The sequence below is a fragment of the Cavia porcellus genome, unplaced genomic scaffold (assembly GCF_034190915.1).
Source record: "Cavia porcellus strain 051 isolate PalLab524CR breed Dunkin Hartley unplaced genomic scaffold, mCavPor4.1 scaffold_14, whole genome shotgun sequence".
NCBI lineage: Eukaryota > Metazoa > Chordata > Mammalia > Rodentia > Caviidae > Cavia > Cavia porcellus.
The window spans coordinates 34,247,021-34,267,324 of NW_026947497.1; the positions used below are offsets into that span (position 1 = coordinate 34,247,021).

The 20,304-nt window shown below is 40.4% G+C and overlaps 1 protein-coding gene across 18 annotated transcripts in view; it reads right to left on the minus strand.

Moving 5' to 3' along the window:
• Positions 1-7,545: 7,545 nt before the first annotated feature.
• Positions 7,546-20,304, minus strand: part of Elf2 (E74 like ETS transcription factor 2) — a 93,134-nt gene continuing 80,375 nt past the window's right edge. For 8 of the 18 annotated variants that reach the window (XM_063260776.1, XM_063260788.1, XM_063260778.1 and 5 more), the window contains 5 exons: positions 19,589-19,762; positions 16,030-16,116; positions 11,393-11,585; positions 9,672-10,022; positions 7,546-9,312 (listed from right to left, as the gene is read on the minus strand). In XM_063260776.1, coding sequence (XP_063116846.1) covers positions 8,688-9,312; positions 9,672-10,022; positions 11,393-11,585; positions 16,030-16,116; positions 19,589-19,762 — 1,430 coding nt within the window. In that variant the 3' untranslated portion in view covers positions 7,546-8,687. The remainder of the gene's footprint in view (positions 9,313-9,671; positions 10,023-11,392; positions 11,586-16,029; positions 16,117-19,588; positions 19,763-20,304) is intronic. The other 10 variants (XM_063260780.1, XM_063260779.1, XM_063260787.1 and 7 more) reach the window with 3 other exon arrangements.

Below are 20,304 nucleotides of genomic sequence, written 5' to 3' on the forward strand. Positions count from 1 at the left end.
TCTTTTACTATCTTGTCTTTTGGGTCCAGAGGTCTAACCCAACCTAGACCCATATTGGGTTATGAACACTACTCTGGGAGCTACACCATCTGTGCGCACATGCCCTCCACCTTCCACTGGACAGTGTGCACTGGCCCCTTTGCCGGGCTCCTGGTGGCTCAGCGCCAGGTTCACATCCCCAGATGACGCACGGTTTCCAGTAATGTTTTATACCTAAACTCTAGGGCTGCCTATTAAAGAACAGCAGGAAGGAGGTACACCTCTAGCACTCATACTGGTTCAAGTCTTAATGTGACTAATGATAATCACGTTTTTGAGAATGCAGATTATAGAGTATTCAGTGGGGGGCTTGAATATCATTTACCTTCTCCAAGGTCTGCCAAGCTGAAGAGAAACGATGGCAGCCTTGAGCAGACCTAGGTGGGAGTGACCACACCTGGGCAGGCAGGATGCCACCGGGCAAAGGCCGCTGCAACCCGCAAGATTTGAGGTGAGAACACTTACTGATGCTTTTGATGCCTGCTGCTCCATTTTTAATTCTGTGAAAAAGACTTTAGGAGTCTATAAATCTTGTATTGTATTTGCATTTTTTCTTCGTAGACTGCTTTGCCTGTTCACTGTACCTGAAGGCATAATAGAATCACATTCATTCCACAGCACAAAGTATGGGTCATAAATTTTTAGTAGTATGTTCTACGCAGACTTCCCTTTACATACCTTTAATTCTGCTTATACTTTCATGTCTTACAAAGTAAAATTGTCATGGAAATGACTCTTAGAAAAGATGGGGAGAGAAGAGTTGAGACTAAAGTGGAGTTTTGCTTCCTTCAACATTTCAGTAGCTTCCATTCTACATGATGGTGGTCAGTGCTGGATTTATTTTTTAGCCTTTTGGGACAGGGTCTCACTATAGGTCTAGCTGGCCTTGAATTTACTGTGTAATCCATGCTGGGCTCAGTTTTCCTGCCTCAGCCTCTTGAGTGCTAGGATTACAAGCTTGCACCTCCATAATCAACTTGCCTTCTTTATTTAAATAAAGCATTAAAATATATACATAAGAAGAAATTGTTTTGTTTTGTTTTTTTTTTTGCTTGGCTGTAAATTTTACATGTGATCATAAACCAAGCACAGCTGCACACAATTGTTAATCCCAGCATTTTGGGAGGTTGAGGTAGGAGGATTCCAAGTTCAAATAGCCTAGGTAACTTAATGACTTGAAGACCTTGCCTTTAAATAAAGAACCTAATTTATAGGTAAAGTGACTGTGGACAGTAGCGAGACCTCAGATCCAGGACATCTTAACTGAGAAATGCTTTCCCACCACTGTGTCCCACTGCTCAGTGCAGATGGGGAGAGGCAGTATTATGCGGGGGGAAGGAGGGGGACACCAAGAGATTTGGGCCTGGGAGTTAGGGTATGAGTTTAGAGACACACAGCCTGTGAGGACAGCTGCACACAGTGACCATGAGCAGACGCTCCAGAGAAGTGATAAAAAGAGCCTGCCATGGCTCTCATGCCACAGACTCACCACCACACCCTAGGGCCTTGCTGTCCTCACAGTGCACATCACAGCTGCCACCCTGGCACTTTGAAACATCTGTGAAATGCATAAAGATATGTGCATGCTACTGAATGATAAAGGGGAAGGGCTTGTACTGTGTGCCCTAACAAACCATACCTGCTTTGGTCAACAAGACTAACCCTTCAATCTGAAAGGGTAGAACCAATGGTGTTAAACATTTAAGCTCAGACGAGGTAAAGGGCTGACTAAAGTGGTAAGGTTTCTTGTCTAGGCAGGCAGATGTGAAGGTGTGCTTCAGGGATTAGAAGTCATGGATCCTACTTGATTTCCAAAGTGAAAATCGGCCTTTCAATGACTGGATACCTACAGCTACAGGGCCCTGTTCCCCAGGTTTCTTTGAACAGCTCCTCTCTGAGAAAACATACGTGTAAGGTAAGGCAAGCAGACACAGCCATGCGCCACAACAGGATGAGTGGTAGGCAAAGCTTCGCTGTTTCTAAGCATCTGTTCAACTCAGACTACAGGCATCTCAACTTGTTTTGTTTTTGGCTTGGCTGCCAGGATATTTAAAAGCAAAGTACGTTAGCTGCTGATTTTGTACATTTTACAGCTTGTATTCTATATGTTAATTTCACTACTTCCTTGCCTTTCTTTTTATAAGTTGACTTTGATTTATTCTTGTAACAAAATCTCCAAAACTGTTCTAGTGATAAGGAGGAGAATTAAATTATCCTGCCATTTTAAATAGACGCAGGCCTCCAGATCTTGAAAACAGAATATAGAATAGAGCCAGGTGCAATGGTACACCTGTAATTCAGCACTCAGGAAGCTGAGGCAGGAAGATAGCTACAAGTCGAGGCCAGGCTGAACTGTGTAACAACACACTGTCTCAAAAAGACAACAAAGACAAAATAGTCCCTAATACTAAGAAATCAATCTAAAAAACAGACTAAAGGTTGCACGCAGGGGATATGGCTGACAGTGGTCTCTGGTTTCCGTAAATCTGAAGAGAACATCCAGTAAACATTGCAACATTTCAAAATTCACTTGGTGAGAAAGGATCATTACATGGTTAGACTAGGTGACTCCGACACTCACCTCCTCCCTGGTGCTTGGCCTTTCTAGTGGGAAGGCTGAATTGGGCCCAGGACTAACCTGACACCAGAGAAGTTTGGTTCTACTTGGTAAGTCAGTGATGGTGAACACACTGGAGACCAAAGTGCCCAAACTTGCAACCCCAAACCCACTTTCTCAGTGCACAGCACCAGCACAGGCCCCTCGTGTACATGACCCATGGCTCAGCTGCGTGCAGATTCACCACCACCGCCAAAGGTGACCATGGAGTAGGCCGAACTGTAGGTTCTTCTCTGAAGTTTAATTATTTGAACTTCAAAAACTGCTTTACTGTTGCTATTGCCCAAAAGTATTTTATAGCTACGTGGGTGGTGCATATTTGTAATCTGGGCTTGGGAGGTAGAAGGATCAAAGTTTGAGGCCAACCTGAACAATTTATCAAGACCCATTTTGGGTACCTTTTTTTGGAACTATTTGTGTTGCTTTTTGAAGCTCTCAACAAACGTGAATTTCGTAAGTCACATCTCATTTTGTGCCAAATATGGCTTCTAGCTTGAGTCACATCATATTACCCTTGAGCAACTTAACTATTTCTAAAAATCAAAATCTTTTAACAGGAAACTAGTCTCTATTAAATACACTTCAAAACCAGATTTGAGATACATTTCTGAAGTATTTTCAACAACAGTAGCATCCTTGGTGTTAATAGCGTCCCAAAGTAATTTTCTTCAAGGGGCAAGGTCCTTTTAACATGGCGGACGGTTTCATAACTTTAAAGATCCCTCCTAAACAGATGTGAAGTATGACAAATTAATACTGAGGCAGGAGGATCACAAGTTTAAGGCAATTTAATGAGATCCTGACTCCGAGTAAAAAAGGTCTGCCGCAATTTCTAATGCTGAAATCTGGAAGCGGCCTGTGTATCCTACAGCCAAAGAGCTGCAGGAAATGTGGTATTTACACAAGCGGGACACTGCTCTGCCATCAGGATAAACCTGAGCCATCTGGAGGATGGATGCATCTGGAAACCGTGTTAAGTCAGTCAGACACAGCTGCTTAAATATCACACAGCTTCTCGTACATAGAAACCCAAAGTATAAAGAGCAAAAGACAATGATAGTAGGGAGATCTTTTTCAAGTGGAAGGGGATAAGAGATGGAGGAGAAAGAGATGAAAAAGGAATTGGGATGTACCAACTCTACAAGGGGAATGAAATCACACACTACAAATGACATTCTAATAAAAAAAAACTAAAAGTTAAAAAGGGACTGGGGATGTATGTTAGTGACAGCACACCTGGATCTATCTGATCCCTAGTAAAAAATTGAACAAATACATCCACATGCAAAACGTGGGTTTTTAATAGTTATTTTCATTTGAGACAGGGTCTTGCCATCTAGTATAGGCTGGCATAGGACTCACTTACTACATAGTCCAGGCTGGCCTTAACTTGAGGCAGTCTTCCTGCCTCAGCCTCCCCAGTGCTGAGATAACAGGATATGCCACCAAACGTGGCTGTAAGCTATTTTTATACTTACTGTATTTCAAACTTCCCCACTGAACGTTGTAGAAATGTTCTACAAGTCCCTAAATCCTAGCTTGCCTTGTAGCTGGCATGGCAGTTTTCCACACTTCACATAGTACAGTTGCCTAGAGATACTTTTAAATATTGGTGCCTGGCTTCTGTTCCCAAACACTGTAATTTCACTGGTATAGAGCATGACCTCAGCAACACAACTGTTACGTTTCCGAGGTGATTGTAGTAAGTGGAAGTTACCACTATGCAGGTGGGCTGGAGCCCCAAACTCAATATACATGCAGATTACATAACCTAACCTGTGGACAGTGATAGTACCCTCTAAATGGATGGCATTTTCTCAAAGGAATACTGCCTCCAGAGGGTGAGCTTAAAACTGTCAGAAAACAAGTTTTGGCAGCAGCTGCTGTTGATTGGTTGTTGACATTTTTTGAGACAAGATCTTGCTATTTGGTTCAGGCTAGCCTCGAACACATTTATGTAGCCCTCCTTGGCCTCCAATTCAAAGCAATCTTCCTGCCTCAGCCTCCCTAATGCTGGCATTACAGGCCCTTGACACCACGCCCAGCTAGTTTTGTGGTTTTTGGTGGGCAGAATTTTGCATTAATACTGTTTCACCTGAACTAAGGTCTCACTTCGGAAGCTGTAATAAATGTTAGTCCTGAAGCAAGAGCAGGTCTACTGAGTTGTAGTGTGCACACAAAGGTCGTTACAGATACTCAGCTGTCTCCTTGTTGTGCTTGGGTTCTTCAAAGGTTTGGAGGCCGCTGGTGCTTTGCCAAGAGTGAACGCTCTCCCCTGGGCAAGAAGTTCCTAGGTAGGGCATGTGCAGGTCCGAATCTTGAGGGATAGCAACTCTTCACAGGCTGAAGCACAGAGGAGTCACAACCAGAGATCATGCAGCAGTGCAGCTAAGAGCTATTGAGTACCATTATCTTCACTACCCCCAAAACAGTGTGCTTTTAGAAGCCTCACAAAGTGGGGCAGGAGACTAAAAGTAAAGAGACCACAGGGTGGTAAACGACCCCAAGACCACGATTTTGTCCGTGGGAAGTTTTCTGACTACCAGTTACAGATGGCTTGTTCTACCCAGGTGTGGGCAGAGCCCAGCCTGCTCCAACTGGGCCTTCCCGCCTCCTCTCATGAACCTGCCCCTCAGCCGTCCCCATGTCTGGACGGCTCTGTGCTTCGCCCTTCGGATTACACCCTGCCACTGCTTCCGGTGGATCGGGAAGCACCGTCTTGCCTGGCCTGTTCCTTAGACTACACCTGGCTTCTGCGGCTCCTTCCTCTTCTTCTTGCGGTTTCTGTTCGCACTTTACTCTCTCCAGTCTTCAGCCTCAGAACTGACAGTAGATCATTCTTCACTGAGTGGATTCCAAGTGTAGTTCAGAAATTTTTATTTATTTTGGTTTTTGAGACAGGATCTTCCAGGGTAGCACAGGATAGCCTCACACCCTTTTGAGTGATCCTCCTTTTTGTTGTTACTGTTTTGGAGTACAGGGTAAATGGACCATTCAGGATGTCCATGGCCTAAAGGTACTTAAAAGACTTGGGGTAGGGCTAGGGATTTAGCTCAGCGGCATAAGCGCCTGCTTTGCAACTGCACAGTCATGAGTTTGACTTGGGGTGACATAAGCCAAGTTGAAAGACTCTACAGGGGAGGCAGTAGAGACTCCTGTTAGCAAGATGCCACTGAACTTAGGCAGCTGCAGTGCCGAATGGTGGCATCTACATTTTCCACAGCTCTCAGCTGCTCTCACCAGTGTCAGAGCGACCAGGGAGACAGCAATGCGAATAGGCACAATGGGCAGGTTTTTCTCTAGTATGTTGGACACAGAAACCAAATATAGGTCACACCGATGTAAGTCTGCAACAACTAGAATTAAAAGCCATAGTTTAGGAGAAGTGACATACCACCACCACCATTCTGGTCAGTATATTGTTTTTGTTTCAAGACAAGGTCTCAAATTGGCCTAGAATTCACATAGTTCAAAGTTCAAGTAGCCTCAAACTCAGTGATCCTACTGCTTAGGCCTCTCTTCTGCTGGGATTAAAGATGTGAGCCATTACACTCAGTACACTATATATATGTCTAAGTCTGTTTCTTTAGAATTCAGGCTGTTATAGTGAGACAAAGAATTTTAGGTAGAGTGATACAGCACAGGAGGAAAGGAGTCAAGTAGTGTCCTCAGCTGAGCTCTGCAGCATGACTTATGAGGTCCTTAGCAACTGATTTTTGTCCTTTTTTTTGAGACAAGGTCTCACTATGCAGTTCAGACTGCACTTGAGCTCACTTTGTAGCCCCGGCTGGTCTCAAACTTGCAATGATCCTCCTGCCTCAGCCTCCCAAGTGCTGGGAGATGTACACCACCACGCCTGGTGACTCTTAGTAATTGTTAACAAAATCTGTCTGATCTGGTCATCTATCTTTGTCCTAAAATAGCACTATAAAAGACACGACTAAACAAAAAAGAAGGGAATACAATTAAATACCAATACAATTAAAGAAGAAGAAAAAACATGTATGTTTTACTGGTTTTTGTTTGTTTTGAGACAGGTCTTGCTATGTAGTCCAAGCTGGCCTTCAACTCACTAGGTAGCCCAGTCTGGCCTCAAACTTATAGCAATCCTGCCCCAGCCTCCCAAGTGCTAGAAGCACAAGTTGTACCACCCACCACACCTGGCTATAGTATTAATTTTGAAAGCTGATTCTTAACTCCCAATTGAGATAAAAATCAACTGAGTTTTTAAACTTCTAATACAAAGTACCATCTCACGTCTGTTTACAAAAATGATTAAAAGATTAGAAAACAAGCTTCTATTAACACACACTGTCACATACAGGCACAAATTCTCTATGATGTGATCATTATTGATATCTATAATGTACCAATAAATCTGATTTTTACAAAAGGCTCTATTTCCACCTAAGAATTATCTGATCAAGTGTACAAAGCTCAACAAATACTAAATATCAGTTCTAAATTTCTTTAAAGTAGAAAAACATCAAAGGTAGTAAGACCAAGTTTTATAATTAGGTAATTCATGTAATCTGGTATCTCATTTTTTTTAAATCTGTAAAATGGCTAGAGTACTGTTCTTAGAATGTCTGAAAGCAAATAGCCTTATTTGAAAGTGTTTTTACATAAAGTTTTGTAAGTCTGCTTAACTAAAATGTTAATAAATTCATTATGGTCCTTAAACTCACAGGTCATGGCAAACATTAGGAAGGAAATGGCAACAGGCGGACACCTGCCAAACACTAACAGAATTGAACAAAATACAAGAGCCTTTCTCAGCACAGCAGCTGGAAAGAGAAACAGGGTTTATGCTTCTTTTCAACTAGAACACCTTTATACCGACTTTTACTACCTTTTAAAAAAAACCACCGAAGACAAAAAACACAGGATAAAGTTCATTTCTATATTTCAGAAAACCTACTTGAATACACTTTGAAACAAGAGTACAACAAAATAGAATATACTTCAAATGTTGAATATACAAACTATTATAGTTCAAATCTGAACACTGGTACTTTCCCTCTTAAAACATCAACTAAAAAAACAGAAAAATAGGAAAGAAAAGAACTAAAAGGGGGTCGGGGAAGGGAAGGAGAGAGGGAGGAAGGATGGGGCGTCAGGTATTAAAGCTACCTGACAAAGTTCACGCTGAGCCTGCACTTGCAAGTGACAGTAGAACTGAAACTCCTGTGTCCGCAAAGATGCCAGGCTAAGTGAATGACACGGGCATGGTACAGCAAAAGGCCAGAGCCAACTGTTAATTTGTCCACAATTAAGAAACTGACAGACTTAAACTACCATATAAAATGTTACATGTAAATTCTATAACAATACTGTGCTAGGTACAAGATTTTTAAAATTTTTCTTTTAATAAAAAAGCTTTACACAAACAAGCCATTAGCTTATTTCAAGGAATAAAACCAAAAATTAGTCTAAGGCCTTTGTTTTAAATCAGCTTAAGCTATATGATATTTAAAAAAAAAAAAAAATCGCACTAGATCTTTTTTGCTATCCTCTCTGAAGCTTTTGGATCCATTCTTCAATTCACATTCTAGAATGCCTATATTAGCAGAATCTTCACATAGCACCAGTTAAGTGAGTACTGTGCGAGCACAGTAATAATTGCTGGTATGCATATAAAATGCATCAAAAAATCGCTATATGTAACAATGAGATCACCCATCCCAACCCTCTCCGCTGAGAACTATACAACCTCTTACAAATATTAGTGTTCCAAGTCTTAGTGTAACTGGATATTGTAGTGAGCCGCTTGGTCCCTTTCAATCCTTTTTCTCATTGCCAGGTTCAGTTGTTTGCTACTGTAAGAGGCAGTTTTCTGTCAGCATCTCAATGTGTAGTTCATTTCCCACTGAAACATGGGATAGGTAATTTATTTCCAGTAAGTCTGATTGTTTTCTTATATGCATTAAAAATGTTTTTAAAGTCTTCCTTTGACTTTTTTGATGACTGACTTCCCTTGTGAGTATTTACGTCAATAATACCAACAGTCTGAAGTCCCAGCTGGAGCTACTTATTTCTCACACGCCACGAGTCCCTCAGTTTTCACAGTTACAGGAAGGGCGATAGCTGAAGGCGCACTGACAACCACTACGTGGGTCACTGTCTTATTTCCATCTGTCGGTTTTTCTTCTACCAGCTGCAAAGTTTTCACATCATGTTCCTGCTTTTTTGCCACTACTTCAGATTTAACCTCTGGCCCTTTTATGACAGCACTGATAACTCGAGGAGGAGTCTGGCCTGACGCCTGCTGGGCAGGCACGGAGAGTCTCATGACAGGTGTGCCGTGAGCAATGGAAACGGGGGTAAGTGCTCTCACAGCCAGGGGGGTGCCCACAATGTTAATGCTTCCTGACCCAGTCAGGTTGGATTTTGTCTGCAGTTGACACTGCGCTAGCTGTGTGGCTGGGATGGTGATGATTTTGGCAGGCTGCATAGTGATTTTGTCTCCACTCTCAGCAGATGCTGGCATCACAGTAGGGATTGTCTGAATGACTACCTTTGGAGAGGTTGCTGTCGTTGGACTAGTGCTGGTTATTAATGGTGCACCTGCATTCACTGACTGAACTGCCACGGTTGAAATCTTCTGACCCAATGACGTCATTACAACAGGTACTTGCATTGCCACACGAACTGTCCTAGATTTAAAGAAAAAATTGATTATATATTTAGTGCTCAGAAAGTAAGTCTGAGTGAAAAAGGTAACTATAAATCTAAACTGTATAAAATTAGTACTGGTAAGCTCAGTAGTATAGGGTATGAAACAAACATTAAAAAACTAAAGCTCACAGTAAAGGTACACCTATAAAATGATGCGAATCCATCCAAGCTAGTTGAGACATCTACTTTACCAACAACCGAGAAAGTATAAACTACCAAGCACTTTGAAAAGTCCTTAAAACAATAGTGGGGTCTGAAAAGCCCAGCTAACAGAGCATGGAAGCATCACATTCTGCCCACGTCGCCTGTGGCCTGGCTGCTGGCTTGCCTCCCTTACCTTGGAGCAGCAGCTGCTGCTGCAGACGCCGTAGGAGGAGGAGACCTGGACGAAGCATCCTGACCAGGGGATGTGATACTCACAGCTCTGGCCACACCTTTGTCTACTCTGGAACAACTGATAGGAGACGAGGTTTTTCCACCACGAACAGAAGCTGCTGCTTTCAGGAGACTTTCCGCAGACAGCGACACTCGTTCCAACGACTTCTCATCAGCAGCTGCTGCTAACTCTTCATTACAGCTCTCACTTTTGTCATCATCGATGACCACTATGTTTTTGGGCATATCCTTGAACTGGTACACAAGCCTCTGACCTTCAACCTTTGCAAGAATTCCCCTTTGGTAGTAGTATCTGAAAAGGGGAAAAATTACTACATAAATCAAATGTATTATTCCCCCTTCCTCTGAAAAGACCACACAGAGCAGATCCTCACAGTAACGTTCCCTTATTCTGAAAAGGGATGAGAAGTAAGAGCCCCTACTGCTTAAACTGCTCCAAAGCTACAGATCTGAGGTAGACAGAAGTTGGAACATGGTGTCATGGGCCCTATCACCAAGAGCCCTAAAAAGTTGCAGAAAGTTCAATCAGTTTTTTAAAAGAAATAATTTAATCTGAACATAAAATATTTTATTGACAATGGTAAAATTCTATTCTGACTTATATAGGTTATAAAACATTTTGCTAATTACATGCCATAATTACATTAGCCACATTTAACACAGATGAAGCTTTGTGATGTACGAATACTGTCACATATCCAACCTGTTCATTAACAAACACTTGTATCATGTGTACTACAACAAAAATTTTAGAATCTCTCAAACAAAACTTATGAAAATTTTTTTGTCAAGCAGTATCTACGGAACTGGAGATTTAGCTCAGTGGCATAATTGCCTGCCTGACAAGCGTTTGATTCCTGGTACCAAAAGAAAAAGGAGAAGAAAAATCTAAAACAAATCAAGAACTGAAAAGCAAATTCATTTTGGAAGCTACTTCACTTGAGTTTAATTTCTTAAAAGACCTGTACCAAAAACTTCTATTAAAAAATAGTATTTTCTAGATATGGTGGTGCACACCTGTAATCCCAGGTTCTTGGGAAGCTGAGAGGATTGAGTTCAAGGCCAGTCAGAGCTACACAGCATGAGACCCTGTCTCAAAATAATTAGGGAGGGAGGGAGGAAAAGAAGGAAGGAAAAAAGAAATAGTTCTAGCAAGGCAGGGTAGTACATGTCCGTAATCCTAGCCACTTAGGCAGAGACTGGAGGCTCAAAAGTTCATGGTAAACCTGAGCAACTTACCTACAACAAGACCCTGCGTCTGAAAATTAGCAAAGGGAAAGAGAAAGGGTACAAGAACAGTCCTACTGGGCATAGCAGAGCACACCTGTAATCCCAGCACTTGAGGGGCTGAGGTAGGAAGATTGCCATACATTCAAAGCCATCCCAAACTACAAAAGCAAGATGCTGTCTCATAAGTAAGTAAATAAATAAATACACACAATACTCTTAGGTTCAAAAGCACCGTTTCTACAAAAATGGATATTCCAATGATGTTCAAATTGTAGGCATTCAAGATCATATCCTTTCTCATCTACTACCAAATTTAAGAAGCGCCTCCAAGGTTACAAGTTCTATTAAGAGATTCTGAACCTCTCTTGAAACAGCTAACAGTATAGAAAGACAATGTAGTTTGTTTGAATACCAGTTCGTATATATCCTTACCTCAGCGCACGTCCCATCGTTTCATAGTTCATGTCTGGCTTGTTCTTATGCTTTCCCCATAGCTTAGAGACGGCCTTTGAGTCCACAAGTTTAAATATACCCTTCTCTCTCTGAGTCCATTTAATATACCGAGGACAAGTATTCTTATCTTGAAGTAGATCTAAAAGAAACTCCCACAAATAGGTTGTATTTCCTTTAAAAACAAATCAAGACAATGACAAATTAATTTTAAATGTATTAATAATTAAAATCAAATATATTATCTTTTTAAATAACAATCTTTTTTTTCCCACAAGGAAAATAACAATCTTAAATATACTCTTGCTGGTTTTTAAAAAGTTTCTAGTTCTACACTATCCTACACACTGAGTTTAGTAAAAGGCAAAGGGCCAATGCTTGACCCAAATTTATGAATTTATAGAGTTCTGAATAAATTAAGCTTGCACCTATATTTACTGTAAGCCCAAATTCTGAATTAAAATTTATCAAAAAGTATTCAACTTCATTAAATAGGCTGACAATATATAGTGGAATGGGAGAAACTTTTGGACATCAACCTTAGGGTCTTTTTCTAAGAAGTCTATTATAACGTTATGCTCAATTGTCAATGAGTGGATTAAGACACTCCTGGAGGAAGTGACTGCATCACAGGGCGCTAGTTCAGCCATCCACCACTGAGGTCGGTCCACAGCTGACCTTGCTGAGAGGGCCAGTGAAGGTGGTTCTCTGGCAGCTCATTGGTAGAGGGTTCACTGCTGACTGCCACGGCCCTGTGCTGTCTCCCAGACTCCATGAACTGAGCAGGCAGCTCTGCCCACTCTGCCCTTCCATCCGGATGTTTCTGCCTTGAGCCCACAGACAGTGGACTGAAACCGTGAACAAAGACAGCTCTCTTCCCTGAAGTACAAATGTCGGGTATCATGGAAGCAACAGGGAAGTCGACTAAGACATATGCAGTGCTTTAATCTACCTAATAGGCATAAGATGCATGTCTTGTAAAGTACCATCCCTTTATCCTATCCTCAAATCTAGACCCAGGCTATATCAGAAGCTTCCAAACTGAAGTACTGCATCCCATTTCCTCTCATTGATGTTCTTTCCTCTGGCATTTCATGTCATTTTGTATTTCCCTTAGAATTTGAAATGTTCATTAATAACCCATAGCTGATTCCAAACACTGAAGTATCCTCATACGATTTTCCTCTAGACTACTAGTGTGTGTCAGCTATAAGGACTGAACCCAAGGTCTTCCCAGTGAGCTATACTCCCACCCCCAATCCCTTTCTGAGACAGTGTCACAGTCACGCAGGCTGGACTCAAACTTACAATTCTCCTACCCTGGTCCCCCAGATACAGGGATTAAGACATTCCATGCCACAATACCCCACCAGACTAAATAAAAGTTTCTGCTTCTAAAAACATGTTTTATGCATATGCATATTAAAAACTAGTTAAGATAGTTATACTACTTATTTCTGAGTTCCCTGAAGAAAAAAATATTTCTACTGGCATTGTTTCAACAATCGAATGCAGATGTCTTATACTGAGTGAATGATTTGGGGATGACAATGCACAATGTATGTACTACTGCCCCTGATTGATCTGTTTTGTTTGAAATTTTGGGTTTTTCTCTTTAAAAGATTTTGCCTGCAAGTTCCAGATCAGCCTGGGCTACAAAGTGAGCCCAAAACCAGCCTAAACTGCGTAGTGAAACCCTGTCTCAAAAAAGACAAAAAATAAAAAGGATTTGAAAAAATAAAAACAAAAACAGATGTTTAAAAATTTCTAATCCTGGCAAGCATAGTAATTTCTGGTACAAAAAAAAAAAAAAGCCAGAAATATGGCTCAGTGAGACAGCGCCTGCCTAGTAAGCACAAAGTGCTTGAGTTTGATTCTTGGTACCAAGAAAAATTAAAAATAAACATTTCTAATTTCCTTCTGATTAAATTTACATCAAAGATAATATAGTAAAATAATTTCATTATGTATGAACAACTCAGTTAAATATATTGGGTTTTTTTGTTTTGTCTTGTACCAGGGATCGAACTCACGACTATGAGCTTACAAGCCAGGCACTTATGCCGTTGAGCTAAATCCCCAGCCCCACATCGGTTTTTTTGGGAGGGGGTTACCACAAAGAATCCAACTATAACCTCTAAGCTATATCCCCAGCCCCTTAAATACATTTGTGCTTCAGTCCTAAAATACAAGTTCCTTATATGAAAACACTAAAAAGTAACAGGTCATTCCCTTAACTAGTTAAGTACAGTTTTGTTTGTATCAGGCATGGAACTCACAACCTCGCGCTTGCCAGGAAGGTACTTACACCTCTGAACTAAATCCCTGGCCCAAGTACAGTATCTTTCAAAGGTTAACTACAACACTGGCCCTGGATCTACTCTACTGTAATGTTTATTCATAACCCATGGCCGAGCCCCACATGCATTTCTGGACCTAACAAGACTGATCTTCAGCTTCGTAATACAGTATCACATATGTCAATCTCTGAAGCTCTATTGATTCAGCATTGCTACCTAAAGACTACTTAAGCCTATATATTCTTCAACTTCAAAGTATGGAGCTGGCAGCATTTTTATCTTTGTGAAAAACCAGGAGATTACCAGTATGAGTAGACATAGTAAAAGCAGAAATTTTATTCTGAAAGAAATTTTTGTAAAATACAGAAGATGCTTCCCACACAGCAACATTACTCAGGTTATCTTTTAACTATACCACTCAAGTTGCCACCCCTAGGATATTTTATTCTTTTTTCCCTCAGACAGGGTCTTGCTATGTAGAGCTCAGGCTGTCTTTGAACTTACTATGTAACCTGCTAGCCTCGAGAAATTTACAAGATCCTCAGTCCTCTGATCCTCCATGCCTTGGCCTCCCAAATGCTGGATTGCAGGTGTTCAACAACATGCCTAGCTCCTATCCCTAAGTTTATAAATTAACATTTCTACCTCTGGCTGTAAGGAAAAGGATTCTAAAAGAGAATCTTTTGTCAGGCAGGGTGTTTGGCTGTGAAAGACACTGTTGTCAACACTGTGCAAAACAGCAGGATTAAGAAGCCACATTTGACTGTAATAACTTTAATCTTTATACTGCAACATCTGCCTCAAATTTTAGATACAAACTTTTTAATAAGAACTGATGGCAGGTTTCAGTGGTAGTATATGATTTATTATGCAGGAGCCTGTAGCACCACTACCCCCCTCAAAATGATTTTAATTGGTAACAATAGGTCATGAGAAAATTTGTCTCTGGTGCAAAGCATCAAGTCTCTGAGTGAGTGATACTGTTAAGGCACAATTATAACTTAAGTACACATCTACAAAACAGCAAACTTAAAGGTATTCATAATAGAGAGCAATTAGAGGTCTCTGACCAAGTTACTGCTGCTGAATTCAACTGACCTTGATAGTGTGTAAAGCCCAGCTTCGAAGCATTGAGTCTGAGTAATTGTAATTGTTTATACCTTAAGGCACCCTGGACTAGTCAAAGATACCTTTAATTATGCCCACTCTGTAAAAGGCCCTTCCCCTCATTCCAGCATTCTTCTATATTATGAGAAACAATTCCTTTGTTTCAATAAATCTGTTCAAGACTATCTACCTGTCAATATGTGATTCAATTTATGTAGCCAATTTTATCTCTTGTTTTGGACTTCTCACTTCTATATGTAGTATAAACTAAGCTCTTTGTAAAGACAACGTGTTGCCTTTGGGAATGATCCCGCAACAGTCTGCTGGTGTAAAGATTTAACCAGTGCCTTGGTGGCTTTTTATCTTCTCCACTGGAAGTCTTCCTTTCAGTATGACTTAGAAATTTTCCCTCAACATTTCCCGTAGTAAGATTTTGAAAACAGGGCCTGGGGTTTAGCTCAGTTGCCTAAGTGCCTGCTGGCAAGTGCAAGATTTTGAGTTCAATCCCTGGTACCAAAAACAATAAAACAAAACAAAACAAAAAAGATTTTGCAAACAATCATAGTTGTACATTTACAGGTCAACAGTTATTTACTACTATATAACATTTTTAAGTGTTTGGTATAAATTAAAACACTTAAAATGTTAGAAATGTGAAATGACCAAAGACAGACAAGGAAAATAAAAATCCAAAATCTGTCCCACACTCAATCTTTTTCCAAGTATTCTGAAATGTATGTGGATGATAGGAGAGAGCTTGTCCAATACCAAGTTTTATTACAGACTTACCAGATTTAGCTTTTTGTGTCTGTTTTCAGCCTACCTTCAATTCCTGTATTGCTCCTAACTAGTTAAGAAACTGTATCGTATCAGGCACAATTCTTAGGGGTAAGCCTGATTTGTAACTCTGTTGGGCAATGACTGTTATGTACATATACACAATTCCCTAAAGATGTGCATCTGTGTGCTCAAAGCAATGTTAGCCAATGGAAATGTCTGTTCCCCACTCCCCAGGATTCAGTTACAGCTGTAGAACTGCCATTGGGTAGGACTGGGCAGATATTTTGATAAAACTCCTTAGGAAATGCTGAATTAAGAAATGCTATCAGAGACAGTATTTCCATATAATTTTTCTACAAATGCAAAAATGTCACCTGACTGGGGGGAGGAAAAGTCTCATTTCAAAATAAAACAAAACCCTCCCCAAATTACCTTTTCCTTCTCTGGGTTTCTTCTTGATACCTAACTCAGGAGACCCATTGGAAATTGGTGACTGCTGGGTCTTTGGTTTACGGCCAACTGAAAAAATAAAATATTGAAACTATGTATTGAAAACAGGAAAATAATAAGACACTTGATTAGCAGAATTTCTAATATTATTCATTAAGCTACACATAATGGATTATGTGGATTAAAATGAAAAATTAATTTTAAAAACACTTCTGCAGTTTTTGAAAAAGCAATGAGTATAATTTAAAAAGAAAAAAAAAAAAAAAGACTGAGTCTTGCGCTATAGTTTAAACTGGCCATGAATTCACTATGTAGTCCTTTGATCCTCCTGCCTCAGCCTCCTGACTGCCAGGATTACAGGTGTGAGCCACCACACTCAATTTAATAATTTTAATGTATTATTAATCCTCACTTGCTAATCTTTTACAGTGATACAGCAATAGAAACAAGTTCTTTTTTTAAAACAATTTCTGTACAAACATCTTTGTTTTCTGTTGTACAAAATTGTTAGAAACAGCTTTACCTAATTGTTGCAAAAGATCTGACAATCTGTGAAGCACTTTGAGCTCAAATGAAGTTAAAAAATATTAACACTCTACTGTTCTAAGCCAGTTTACCAGAATTTAAGCAAAAATATTTAAACAGCTAAACTTCTACATTCAAATACATTTGACTGTCAAAAAACTATTTCCAAGTAATTATTTTCTACATCTGGTGTTTGTGCCATCTGCTTCATTTCTCCTAGTTTTTGCCATCTGATTCTCCAGCAGATTTGCACCCAAAAACAACTTCCAGAAAGGCAGAGATGGGGCTGGGGATTTAGCTAAGCGGCATAAGCGCCTGCCTTGCAAGCAGGCAGTCGTAAGTTCGATCCCCAGTACCAATAAAAAGGAAAAAGACCAAAAAAAAAAAAAAAAACCCAGAAAGGCAGAGATTCTGCTTGCTCCCGGAGGGCATGAGTCTGAAACGGGTTAGAGCCTCTGCAGGGAGGATGAATGGGGCCTTAAAGGGGAACCCTGAAGAAAGATGAGGAACACTGCAAGAACGTCACACATCTGGGATTTCTGATGTCGTTCTCATCTTCAGTAGCAAGATTACCTAGATTAACCACGTAAACACCTAAATTCCAAGGTCTTAATTTTTATGACAAAATGCATAAACTTTAGGCTAGGACTTCATTTCTGGTAATTCTAATTAGTACATCTCTTTGACACAATTTACAACATCCAGTTCACTGCTCTTGTTAGAATGGAGCTTTCTCCATATAAGAACGCGTGAGTAACAAAAGTATCTTCTCCATCTCTAAACACAAAATCCCAATGCTTTAAAAAAAAGTTCAGCTGTGCATGGTGGCATAACCTATAGTTTAGCTGCTAGGAGATAGGCAGAAAGGTTGCTTGAGTCCAAGAGTTTGAGACCAGCTGGGCAACTGGCTCAAAAAGGATCAAGTTATTTTCTTAGTAGCATTTTAAATACTGTTCCTGGAGAAATTAATAGTGCATTTCTTGGTAGAAAACAGGTCTATAGTCAAATTAATGTTTAAAACACTACATGCTACTATCTCTTGAAGATCACAGTCCATATTAGTATATTAAAAGCTCTGGAAATAAGTTTCACCTATTAAAAATTAACCTAGCTGGGCATGTGGTCCACACATGTGATCCCAGCACTTGGTAGGCTGAGGCAGGAGGATCACCCTGAGTTCAAGGCTAGCTGGGGCTAAACATTGAGTTTAAGAGCAGCCTGAATTACAGCAAGGCCCTGTCTCAAAAATAAAAAGGGGCCAGGGATACTGGCACAGTACCTGCTTGGCAGGAGTAAGGTTCTGAGTTCAATTTCTGACACCCACACAAACAGAAATTGAACTCAGAACCTAACTTTTTTTGGGGGGCGGGGGGGGGGGGGGGGGACGGGACTGGGGATCAAACTCACGTCCTTATGCTTGCCTGACAGGTGCTTATGCCACTGAGCTAAATCCCCAGTCCCAAACCTAACCTACTGGCAGTGTACACTTGGGAGACTGAGACAGGAGAATTGCCACGAGTTTGAGGCCAGCCTAGGTTACGTATCAAGTTCAAAGCCAGTCTCAACTACACAGAAAGCCCCTGCCTCAAAACAAAAATAATTATGGGATTTCTATGTTGTATTAATTTTTGAATGGTAAAAGGGTTTTTTGTTTTTGAGAGACAAAGTATCCTTATATAGTCCAAATGGACTTGAACTTACTGTGTAGCCAGGGTGACCTCAAACTCCCAACAATCCTCTTTGCCTCAGCCTCTGAGTGCTGGGATTATAGGACATGCAGTGATTTATGTCATATCACATCCTAGTTCTCAAATGGTTTCTTCTTTTCATTGTCTTTCATCTTTTTGTTTTTGGATAGATGCAACTAGTCAAAAGCTTTAGTGGGTATTAAGGCCATTTATATGTGTGCCTTTTGTTTTTTATTATACACAGCAGAAACTAGTTCACCATCTCATCTATCATTCACTTTTCTCTCTACACATGTGTTACACGGGGACTGAACCTCAGGCCTCCGGCATGGTAAGCAGGCATCTACAAATAAGCTACATTCCAGCTCATGGCTCTCTGTCACAATCTTATCTCTCTCACAGCATTAAACGCATGGCAGCAAGTCAAACATTTAATGAATAAAACAAAATATCATTGTTTCCAGCACAATCTTCTCTTTTTTTCCCTTTAAAAGGTAAAGTGGGCTAACTGTAGCTCAGGGGCAGAGCACTTGCCTTGTATGAATGAGGCCCTACTTTGATTCCCCAGCACTAGAAAGAGAAAAATAAAATTAAATTGCATGTAATTTCAATGTACCTATTAAGGTCTACCTTGTAGCCCAGCCTTAGGTTCAAATAAATACACACAAAATATAAAGAAAGAGCTATGGAAGAAAGTACTATAGTCAGATGGTCTGGCCGTTGATCTGCACAGGAAATGATGCATTGTACTACGTATACTCTCCTGACAGTGGCTCTGTGCTGGATCTCTGGGCTTCACTGCTGGGACCAGCAGAGCTTGAAAGGGGCAATGCTCTTTACCCACTGGGGAAATCTGTACTGGCATTCTTTGTATTTTAGAACAAAAAGTACATGCAAGAAAAATAAAACCATGAAAAATGGAGAAAATAAATTACCTTGCTAATATAACCAAGTATATAATAGGCTCATAAATTAGAAAAATGATAAGACAAACACACAGCAGACTGTTAACATTCCCTTTTTTTTTTTTTTTGGTGCCAGGGATCAAACTCATGACCTTGCGACTGCCAAGCAGGCACTTACAGCACTGGGATAAACTCCATCTTCTTTTTTCCAGCACTGTTAAAAACTTACTTTCCAGCAAATATCACTAAGGTTTAAATACCAACTCCTTCCTGGCTGGGGATGCAGCTCAGTGGTAGAGCACTTTCAATCCCCAGCACTATGGAAAAAAAAAATCTGTAACATGTTACTTTCTATGTCCCTTAATGGGAAAAAAGATACCAGGAAAAATCCACTTCTCTCAGACACATGTAGATGTACTGTACCTTTTTTCTTTTTCACTGGTTCATGGCTCTCTGGTGACGTAGGAATAGGAGAGGTAACCATGGGTTCCGGCTCTTCTGTTGATACCTCCACTACAGTTTCTGTAATGACATCCGGCCTCATAGCAGCATGGATAAACTCTGGAGTTGATACACAAGGAGGGACAAACACTTCCACTATAAAAAAAAGTTGAAAAATTAAAATTTCCCATCCCAATCAATATTCATCGTATGGACAGTTTAATAGGTAGACATTCTTACCAAAAATTACTCAAAGCAAGATTAAAACTTAATACCAAAGAAATTAATTTGCTGAGTATTCAATGTGATCTAAAGAATACTAAAGAAAATAACAAAAATCACCTGGAGGGTATGCATGGTCACCTCCACATTTTAAAGAACTGAGTTTCTTTCATAGTTAGGGAAACACTGGAAATAATAGTATAACAGTTATGTAATGCTTTTAATTTCCTTCCAGAATTCTTGTTTTGGGGAAGAGCCAGGCTATGGATTGAAGCCCCAAGGGCCTCGTGTGCTAGGTTAGTACTCTACCACTGAGCTACACCTCAGCACTTTTTATTTTGAGGCATGGTTAGAGCTGCCAAGGCTGGCTTCAAATTTGCAGGATTTTTTGAAGTAAGGTTTTACATTCATTAGATGTACGAAAAGAAAAGAAATATTCTCTGCAGGGCCAGTGTGAGCCAATTAAAGGTAGGGAA